Consider the following 11,227-nt stretch of genomic DNA (forward strand, 5'->3'; position numbering starts at 1 on the left):
ACCGGCGGCGTGGGAGCTGCCGGGGGACGCGCTGCCCTCTTCCTTGGTCAGGCCGGCCGCTCTTTCTGACTTTAGACTGGTCTCCTGTGCGGTCTCTCGCACCGCTGATACCAATTCCGTGTCCAGATTCCCAAGGTTTGTTTTGCCGTGCCTGGGAGTGCACCCGGTTCAAGAGGTTTCGCCAGAGGAGCCGCGCAGCGTTACTTTGAAGGTAAAACCCAGGCACGTTACCTTGGCGCAGCTATAAAATACTGCAGGGACCGCTCACGGCAGGTGACGGGGTGCTCTGGTTTGCCTGATTTAACTTGAGATTTGCCCAGTGATTTTTTTGTGCTTCTGTAATACAAAAGACCAAAGACCCATCAGACCAAATCCCAGGGTCGCTCAGCACATTCATTTGTCCGTGTTAGTCCTAAGGTAGAATTGTTCACTGGAGTTATCTGGCCATATTACTGCAGTGGAACAGCTTTAAAAATCCCAAGTGAGTGCTTTGCTTGCAGCGAACACAGCGTGTGTGTGTTTGCACATGTCCCCTTGTTAGCATGGGAAGTGGAAGGTGACCGTTTGTGTCCTTAGCCTGAAAAACTTGCAGAGCTGTCTGCAGCTATATAATGTTACCACGCTTTTTATGGGCCTTGTTTTAATTACATCATCTGCTCCTGTGGAAAGATAACTTGAAATGAAAGGCCATTAAGTAAAGAAAGGAAATCGTGAAGGCTTCTAAAATTTCTCTGACCGCACAACTTAGAGTAATAGCAAGTTTTAAGGTAGAGAATTTAAGAACAATGAAGGAAATGCCAATTTAATCATAATGTTGAGTTCATGCCCCTTTCATCTTATAAGGGCAGTGTGGGTTGCATCTTTAATTTGTTCTTGCAGGATCTGGATGCTGCGTTGCCGCTTATAGAACTCTACAAAGATAAATTGGTGGGGATTGGAGAAGTAAGTAGAATTCTGTAGCTTGTTTAAATGCCAATGGCTTTGTCAGCATCTGTCACCAGAATTACAAAAACTTAGTGAATACCTTGTTTTGTGTAAGCAATAAAAATTACTGTCAGTCTGAACAAGTGCTAAGTCAGATTTGTAATTCTTAACATGCTTTCCTAAATAGATTTGCCTGATGCTCTCTTTTATTATCATTATTAGGAAATAGATGATGTTTATGCTGGTGGATTTAGATTGCATTATTATGCTATATCATCTTATACCCGAATGTCTCTTGACCTATTCTCTGGCACAGTGAAGTGTTGAGACACATTTTTATCCTCATTCAGATCCTTCCTGCCTTCTTCCCTGACAAAGTCAGGCTAAGCTATGATTTCAGTGTACCTCAATGACTTGTACAGTTCTTTTTGTTATGATCCCTCATCTCTCTGTATCCATGTGTTGTCTCCTGTCTTACATTTGTTTATAAACTGAGGCTTGAAAACTTTAGGGTGGAGTCTGCCCCTTTTCTGTGTTGATACAGGAAAGACTTATGGCTGGTTCTGCACTGACTGTAGGAAAAGCAGTTATTGGCAGAGCTTTGTAGCTAAACTTGTACAGTATATCAAGGACTTAGGTTGGTGTAACTGTGAATGGGGCTGCTTTGACAAACTTTAAATTTAGCATGAACATGTTTAAATCAAAAAAGTATAGAGTTAATGGGTATTTTTTGTTGGAGATAGGACTAAAGCTACAGGTTCAGGTCAGAAATTTTACTTGCATTGGAGATACAGATTTGAGACTTAATCTGAAATAATATTTAATAGAATATAACCCCCCAGAAAGCCAGTTACAGATTAAAATGTTAAATATGCTTGTTAGTAACTGTCTGCCCATAAAGGCTTTCGTAGTTGAAAAGCTTACAGTTGAGAATGGATTCCTTTTCAAGTTAGGCCACAGTTGAGCTCATTTTAATTGCAGCCTCTAATATATGTATTTTGAAATGCTTTGCAGTTTTGAAGCATTTTTTGCTTTTATGTATGGTATTGTGGTTTAGTCAAGTGTTAGCTCTGTAAATTTTTTCACTTCTCTTCTTGTACTGTAGGTTGGACTAGATTTCACTCCCAGATTTGCCAGCACGGATGAACAGAAGGAAGGACAAAGACAGGTTTTGATCAAGCAGATTGAGTTAGCAAGAAGACTGGATTTGCCTTTGTAGGTTTTGTTTATACTAGTAGGAGAATTTGCCAAAACCCAATAACAACTGAAAATATTTCCCAGGATTTCTAGTTACCAAGAGCCCACGGATCTTCTTGGATTAAACTGGCATTAGCGTTCTGTCAGTCTTCAGTTTGAGATTTTATTATAGAATTTTCTCTATGCTTGCATTTGTATACAGCGGTCTTATGTGTCCTGTCCTTGCTGTGTTGTTGCTATATCTTCACTGTAGCTAAAATGATTCATATATACTGTCTCTAGATACTTTTTCCTGATAAAAGGTGTAATACAGAATAATTTTGTTCATTCCAAGCTGCTGTTAGTTTGTTTATGTTTATAAAAAAAAAGTATTTTGCTGAATTTCCTAATGCCAGGCTTCTCCTTGCTGTGCAGAAATGTTCATTCCCGCTCAGCTGGAAGACCAACCATTAATCTCTTAAAGGAACAAGGTATGGGTTTTATGCATTTTCTCCATCATGGCTTTTGTCAATAGAATTTCTTCATCTGTGCCATGTCCTTATGAGTTTGTGTACACCAAAGTTGGGAGGAACAATGCAGAGATTCTGTGTTCATTCTTTATGAAACTGAGGTCCCATTGTACGCTGACATCACAGATCTATGGTAAACACTGCTAATGACTTGGTTTGCTGCTTCTCTCTGAGGTGCTACAAAGGTGTTGCTCCATGCGTTTGATGGGAAGCCATCTGTAGCGATGGAAGGGGTGAAAGCTGGATACTTCTTCTCCATTCCTCCTTCCATTATAAGGAGTGAACAGGTAATGGTTAAAGGGGTTTGCTCCTTCTCAGGTCTTGGGGATTGCAGGTAATAGAAGACAGGTTATCATGATGGCAAATATGACTGTTTTCACCATACAGCTCAAGAATATGCTTGGTTTTTAAGTCTGAAGTACTGCTAGTCCCAGAGTTTGAAGTGGGACTAGCAGTTCTTGTGTACAGTTGCTGTCACCTGACACTTCTCAGCAGAAGTTTGTTGCTTATAGTGCTGCACATTTTCACTTAGGCTAAATTTCTGCCTGGGCCTTTTGCCTTAGCTAGACTTTTGCGGGGAAAACTTGTCTAAAACAGTTCAGCTATTTCTGAGAATAAGGAGTTAAGAAGCATTTTTTTCTCATTTTAATTTGGCTTCTGATGAACTCTTCTTTGAAAGCTTCTATCCCTGTACTCTTATAGAGTAGGGACATGACACGTGGAAAAGGACTAGTTTCTATCTCAGTGCCGTGGCACGTACAGTTCAAAAGAAAATCTGCTCACAATTGATTAAGTTAAAGACCTTTGAAAAAGGTGTGCCCAGCGAAGAAGCAGCTAAATTGCTTAAATATGGCTTTGGTCAGGTTTGGCCCTTGATTTGGTGAGACTGCTCTTTTAATTTTTACTGCGGGCTGCCGCAAGCTATGCTAACTTCATATTTTGGGCTAGCAGTTGGTTTCTATCCTGTGCCATCATCACTTCCTGTGATAAGCTCAGGAAATGTAAGAAAGGAAAAGGCATGATTCAGGTGGAAGGGGGTGTGAGGGATGGATGTAGATGGGGATGAGGAACTTGGAGAAAGGAAAGCAAACTGGAGGTTGAGGGGTGAAAGAAGAGATGGGAAAAAGGTACTCAAATATATATACAGAAAAAGAGCAAATTAAAATTGCATTGGCGACTCTGTAGGGTATTTTGTGCAATATGACTACATGACTTAATAAATAACAATGGATTCAGTGTTTAGATAATAGTACTTCAGATATTCAGAAAACAGGATAATCCTAATTTGAAGGGATTTCCTGAGCAGCTCCTGGTATTCTTGCTTCCATTCTGAAATTGTTGATAAAATGCAGACACTGGCACCAAAGTCTTTTGACAATCCTTTTAGAAGCAGAGGATATTCTCCCCTCATATGTTTTTTCCACACAGGTCTAAGTGCATAAAGTGTTTAATAGCTGTCTTATTTTTTTCAAGAAGCAGAAGCTTGTGAAGATGTTGCCTCTCGAAAGTATGTGCTTGGAAACTGACTCTCCTGCTCTGGGGCCTGAAAAACAGGTAAATGATGGGGAGAAAGGAGTTCTATGTATGTATATTCAAACCCACACCTTACGGAGATCCCATAGTGGCACAGGAGAGTGAAGTAGTGTAAGCATGGGTACAAGGGTCGAAGGAGGTTGCCAAGTGAAAATTTTGAGATTAACAAGTCAGTGTTCCTGAAGCTAGGAAAGGAGAAGAAATTCTAGAAATGGGCGAAGGGGAAAATAATCCAAAAAGAATGAATACATGTAATTTCTCTGGCATACATGCTACTATGTGACTGAAGTTGTGTCAGGAAGTACTGAATCTGAAACACCTGTGATCTGCTAGTGATCTGTAATTTGGTCTGCATTTTTTTGTTTGTTTTCAGGTGAGAAATGAACCAAAAAATATTTATATTGCTGCAGAATATATTGCCAAAATTAAAGGAATTCCAGTTGAAGAAGTTATAGAAGTGACTACACAGAATGCGCTGAAAGTATTCCCCAAACTTCGGAACTTTCTTTGGATATAGATTCAGAAACTGAAAAATATGATATTTCAGAGACTATTATTTATCATGTAATTAATAAAACCAATATGCATCTTGTCTTTAAGTGGAGTTTTGTTGTCGGACAGTTCAAGAAGTGAGCAGAGTGTTACGTAGATGTGTAGGATTAATATAGGGAATTTTTCAAAGACCTTTGATATGTACCATTGTCATCTCTTGGATATGATAGACAGGTTGTTTATTTTCATCTCTCATGCATTCTGAATGAATACTTTGTGAAGAAGAGCACCATAAAATTGTCAGTTTAGTTTCTCAAACTCCTTGCTGAGCTGCTCTTAGTCTGGGAGATGACTGCAGTGTGGTGCTTAGTATTGCTCTCATTCCTTCACTTTCTGCTAACTGAAAGTCACATGGTTGTGTGCCCGCTCCTGATATGAAAGTTTCTGTTACGACTTGCAGACTGCACATCCCTTTCTAAGCCATTAAAAAACCCCAGCTGGATGGATATATATTGTGTTGACTGGGCTCTATGAGTGGTGCAGAAGCAACACATCTTATTTCCTTCAAAATACAATTGGAGAGAATTATAGCCCTTTTCTTCCTTCTTGCCTTGTCCCTTGTATACAGTAGCTTAACAGTTGCTCAGATCTTGGTTATTCTGAGAAGGAAGTGCTTTGATTTTTTTTTTTATTTTATTTTATTTTTTTGAATCTTATTCAAGGGAAAAAGCCTGAGTTTGATCTTATTTCAAGGACTTACTCTTCTGACAGCTCACTATCAGGAGACAGGAGATGTGAAACCAATTCTGTGCAATCTTGGCAGTACCTGTCAGCTGTGGATTCTGCTACATGGGCAAGTGTCCTAAAAACTGAATCTTGTGCTCCCTCAGCACCTGTGTGGATGTGGGCCTGTTGAAATACTAATAAAAACTTTGCTGACTATAAACCAACAATGAAAAAGGCAAGTTACATATGACACTCAGTCGTTCTGAGGGCTGCTAGGGAAGTGGAGGCTTTGTCTCCTAGTGGGGAGTTTTACTAGCTCAGTGAATAAAATGCACAAATATTAACTTGGTCCATGACCACCTCCGCTACCAAATCATGCAACATACTAGTCAATGATGACAGCATTTGGGCATGTCTTCTGTGTCTCAGGTGCCTCTAATTTTTCAGATGAGACTCCTTCCTGTCTTTCTGATTAGAGCATCTTAGCAGCTGCTCCGTTGCAAAATGGTTTGTAATGCCCTATTCTGAAACGATCTGATGTCTGCCTTCTGGGGTGTAGGACTCCAAGGCAAATGTTGGGTTTTTTTCTCTTGTTTTGAGGAAGATGCAGGTAGAAAAATTTTTCCAGATAAGAGAAAAAAAAAAAAAAAGGAGCAAAAGCTGTAATGTGAGTGATATTAAACTTTTGGTTTCTTCTACATTTTCTTCCTCTATATCTTAAAACCAAATTGGCAGGAGGTGTTTTTGCTGTCTTTAGCAGAAAAGCTGTGGTGGTTTTGCCTTTTGTCTAGTTAGCTTATTAAGTTTAAACATATGTTCCTAAACAATTTTTGGCCTGCGCCAAACAACAGAACTTGAATAATTTGCCTCTATTATGACATGTGTTCAGAGCAGCAAACACCTGAATCTTTGCTGAATGTTTGACCCAGAATAGTTAGAGCTATGTGTTACCTTGTATTTACAGGCACCATTTCCACAAAATTAGGTGAAGGACAGAGTTTGCCTCAAGATGGTGCTAGGGAACAGGTAAGAATATTAATGTCAACTACATTAAGAATTACTAATTGTGTTGTCACCGGAGATGCTCTAAATGGGTGTTATCAGGCAGCCTTACGTGTGCTTCTTGCTGCCTGTGTGATGGGAAGGCTCCCAGTGTTGTATGGGAATGCAGTTACGTGTGAAGATGCTCCCAGTAGAAAGTCAAGCAGTGTTCAAATATTTGTAGAGTTTTGACCTTATTATTCTCTATGAAAACACTGGTTTTGCAATAAGGGGAATATCAAGTATTCAGTCTGCTCAAAAATCCCTCTCTCTGTAAGGGGGTAACATTGCTCTGGCTCAGGCTTAGCCTGTCAGTTGATATCGGGCCTGAGCTCTTGAATCCCTTTTGCTGCTGCAGCATTGCAAAAACGTGGAGACACGCTGGCATCCTGCAGCTCCCAGCTGAGCAGGGTGCTGCTGAGGGTGGCCAGCCCCATGCATGGGCCACAGGGGCCTCTGTGGGACAGCCTGGGGCCCCTGTCTCTGCAGCAGCAAAGCCCAGAAATGCTTGTGGTGGCGTGGGAGTGGGGCTGGGTTTGGAGAAGGAGGCATGGGATTGCTTTCCCGCAGGCAAGAGAAACCTGGAGTTGCAGCAGCCATGGGTAGGGTGAGCCTGGCAGGGTGCCTGCGGCAAAACAGACTGACATTGTCCTCTCAGACCTGCAGCACCTCAGCTGAGTCATGGTGTAGGTGGCCTGGCATTCTAGAGGAGGAAAGTGCGGTGTTGTTCCCACCCAGTCTTGGCATCCCTAATGCCAAACGAGTCAGAAGTAGCAGCCTTTCCCCAGTGCTGTTGGTTTTGCTATGTGAGCTGTGTCAGCCCCTGCAGTCAGCATCTGGGGGGTGGGGGGGCAGTAGGTGCTGGAAATAAAGTTACTTTGCACAGGAAACCCAACTTTTAAGGCGCTCGCTCAGGACTGGTGGTAGTTAACGTGTGAGGGGAGGAAGTGTTGTTTCCAAGCTGGAAAACATTGTTGATCCCTCAGCAGTCATCCTGTGTCTTTACATTGAAAGGGGAATTTAAGAGAGAGCTTGCATTTCTGCCTGCAGTCCTGAGTGAACACTTGTCCCAGAGGAGCTCAGGAAGACAGGATGGCTCATGGATGAGCTGTGGGGCTGCACACCATGAAACCCTCCGTCCCCACAGACACTGGCCTAGGCAATATCAGTGTGTGTGCTGAATCCTGTTGCAGCCTCTCAGGTTGTCTGGACAAGCCATGTCCCCTCCTACATAGTATAGGACACTGGAGTGGCCAGGGACATACTGTGGGAAGAACACAATGCAAATTTAACTGGATGCTAAATTTGGGAAACCTAAGGAGAAATAAAGGAGAAAACACAGAGTTAGTGGAGAGCCCAGTTTTCAGTCATGCTGTTAATTTTAGTGGACACTAACAGCCCTGGTGACCTTTGTCTCACAGAGGTGGAATGGCACAGGTGGTCTGCAGCAGTATGGAAAGCGGTAAGTCCCAAGCTCTAGCTGATACCTAAAAAATCAAGACAGATTTGTGTTTTCTTTGACATAATTCATGCTGTCAGAGGGCCTTGCTCGTTAGTCACTAGCTCCATTATTGATGCAGCTCTGGCAGGTACAGCTTCTGCCAGAAAAAAAAAGCCCCATGTCACTCAGTTCTTTCCAGGCTTAAAATAATGCACGCAGATGCACTGTGTGTGCTAGGGACTCCGACATGTGCAAGGGCTTACAGTGAGTAAGCGCATAGCTTAACAAAAGACATAAATAATGAGGAGGACGCAGGGTGACAGTAATAATGTGAAGGTACTTTCCACAGACTGGGATGTGGAGCTTGTAGATCTAGAGAACTTCTAAAGTGGATTTTTCTGTTGACAGAGACAAAATAGTGGACCAGTGTAAGCCTCAGCAGCTATGAAATCACATGGAGGCACTTTGTACCTTCCTTGTTCAGTGAGCACCTTGAATCAATAGCTGGAGCTGGAAGGACACTAAAATTGCAATTCCTTGGCTGGCTGGTGTCATTGCCCTTTCACCACCTGTGCTGGGCTGTTTGCAGGACTCGTGTGGAACAAGACTGAAGTGATTTCGCCTGAAGGCCAAGTGACTTGCAAGAGTGGGATAGGTATAGTAGAACTAAAAGGTTCAGTCTCTTGAACTCCTCAGATGCTGGAAATCCCCTCTGAGTTCAGGACTGACAGCTAAGAGTCTGTCTAAGGGCTCCACCTGTGTTCACTCAAATAGCTTTTAGAGGGCTGCAGGTGGGCCATCCTTCTGAAACTTGTTTTCAGTCATGGACTAACAGGGCATGAATGTGCTGAATTCTGGGGCAAACTGTGAGAGTGATTTTGTTTTTCCAGATTTCAACATGGGAATAAGCAAGGAGATGGTGATGAGGCCAAGGGGATGATATGCTGTTTAGTCCTGCTGTTTATTGTGATAAGAGCTTTAACAAATTGACCAAAGACTTTTACTGGAGGTGCTTCCAACAGGCTCCTATGCAATGCATAGATAGGCTCTTTAGAGGCAAAAGTAAATAAATAATTGGCTGGAAATGCAACTTTCATCCCTAATGAACTTCTGCTTTTGTTTGTTTTTTCATTAATGCAGGCTGGGGTTCAAGCCTCTGTTCCTGGCACAGAGCAGGAAAATGGATTTGAGAGTCATTTAGCAGAAAGGTTTGTTGTTCTTCTCTTTGCTTTCTATATATAGTACAAAGATAGAGCTGAGATCAAAGAAAGGATACGAATTGCCATAGCACCTAGTTGTCTCAGCATTTTCCTCTTCAGCGGGTGGTTATCCATCCGTTCATTTCCCCTGCTGGGACTGGCTTTTCTATCAGTGCGCTGTATGGTGGCCCCACCATGCAGCGAGGGCAAAGTAGCCCCTCCAGGGCCTGGCAAATTTTTATGCCCCTCTTTGAGCTGCTGTGAATAACAAAACAGTGGGAAAACATAGCAAGGATCATGGCCCCGATGAACCCGTGCCTGTGGCAGGAACTGATACCCATCTCCCCAAATACTGGGTGCTGGTCACAGAGAGATGCTGCTGACAGAGCGCTTAATGCAAACACAGGAGATCAGTGCCACTGCTATGCCCAAGGTCTGCTGGTGAAAATGGTGGTGTGGTTCACCTGAAAAAGCGGACACAATGAGTCACTGGGACAAAGAGTCTGTAGGAGCAAGGTGTAGCCCCTCTCTGCCCTACAAACCAGCATAATAAGCTGTGCTGGCATTTGGCTTGGCAGCTGCAGAGGGCTTTAGTGCACGGAGCCGCTGACACATGGAGCACTTGTCATGGTAGTGAGTGTGCAGGTGGCATCAAGGAACTTAAGGCAAAGCTAAAAAAAATGTGTAAAGGAGTGGCACATGCATAGAACAAGAAGATCTGGCCTATTTTCAAAAGGCTGTGGACTGAAGAGTGAGCTACTTCTGTGACAGCGCTTGGGGACATATCTAATGTCCCACCAAAGCAACAGTCAACATCAAAATGTATGGATTTTGTCTGCAGTGACTGGATGAGGCAATATGTCTATGTACGTTGCCTTCAAGGGCAGGCAGGTCAGCTGCATGACGTCCACTGTCAGTGGCTGCATACAGATGAGCCTGGCCTGCCACGGCAGAGCACTGGCACCGCAGCGTGGCTAAGCAGACCTTCAGCTTCCTGGCACAGGAGTGAGTACAGCTGCCTGAAAGACCACAAAGCAGCACCAGCACAGGGGGAAACAGGGCCACGTCCCCCTGTTTTGGAAGTGCAGGGGGTGAGACATGGATAAGTCAGGACATTGATGGTGTGATTGAACCTGTGATGTCCCAGAGGTATCACCTGGCAGGTGGGCTGGGTCAGCGCACAGACTCTGTCTGAGGCTAGCAGATAAAGCCTGCTTGCAGAGGTGGGAGAGCTGTTTGTGCTCCCCGTCCTACTTAGTCCCTATTGACGAAGACCAGAAACAGAAGCAGAGCTGTGCCCTGTGGCACTGTGATGGGTGTCCACTCCATCTGCTGCAAGGTCCCCGCAGCTGCTGGCACTTGCTGCACCTGGACCACGCTTCCTGACAGGGAATAACATCTGACATGTCCCTGTCTCCTCCCATCCCCCAAAGGCATCGTGACTCCATCACTGTGTGTTTTGGGGTTCATCCGATTCAGAGCGGAGCAGATGGGCAGTGCAGCGCCATGGTCCAGGTGAGGTGCCTGGCTCCTTCCCATGTGTATTTTGTATTTCTGTGACAGGGTGTGGACACTGGGTTAACTTCTTTAATATGCACATTCAGATCTTGCATCTGCTATTTTTGCTGTGCCAAGGCTGTATACTCTGTCACCAAAGAGTGCCAACAGACACTTGGCTCCTTGTCAGTGCCCAACCACAGCTTAAAGTACATGTGTCCCATGTTGATAGGAGACAAGTTATCTCACAACCAGCACAACCAATAAAGCTTTTTTCCCCCAGGGATTTATGACATCCTCACCACAGCAATCCCAGTCTCCTACCCATGTCCTGTGATGCTCCCATAATGGCCCAGCACTACAGGTGCTATATTTCCAGCTCCCTATGTGTGTCCCCAATCCCTGCTATGGTACCACCAGCTCCTCCACATACCCTCTGGGCTCTGCCCGCCACAGTACCTCAGCTTTATTCTCTGTCCCTGTGCCCTCCCTGAAATTCCCTAGCTCTCTTTCATGTTGCCTCCCTGCACTTGTTGGATTGCCATTTAGTCTAAAAATACATGCTGAGGTGAGTCCAGAGCTGGGCAGGTTGCGTTTGGATAGCTGCTGGTGTCGGATTCAGCAGCTGGGTATGTGTCTCCTCTTGGTAGTCCCTAGGGGGAATGGAG

General features: G+C 43.9%; 1 protein-coding gene across 1 annotated transcript; it reads left to right on the forward strand.

Annotated features, from left to right (window-relative positions):
- Position 1: 1 nt before the first annotated feature.
- TATDN3 (TatD DNase domain containing 3) lies at positions 2-4,900 on the forward strand (the record flags this gene model as incomplete). Its single annotated transcript, XM_026844631.1, has 7 exons — positions 2-211; positions 880-942; positions 2,030-2,139; positions 2,536-2,591; positions 2,805-2,917; positions 4,104-4,184; positions 4,537-4,900. Coding segments are annotated over 7 exons (777 nt in total), but the record flags the coding sequence as incomplete, so codon positions are not given.
- Between the last annotated feature and the right edge of the window lie 6,327 nt (positions 4,901-11,227).

Source organism: Athene cunicularia (genome assembly GCF_003259725.1).
Source record: "Athene cunicularia isolate RWA chromosome 3 unlocalized genomic scaffold, athCun1 chr3_part1, whole genome shotgun sequence".
In the NCBI taxonomy this organism is placed as follows: Eukaryota; Metazoa; Chordata; class Aves; order Strigiformes; family Strigidae; genus Athene; species Athene cunicularia.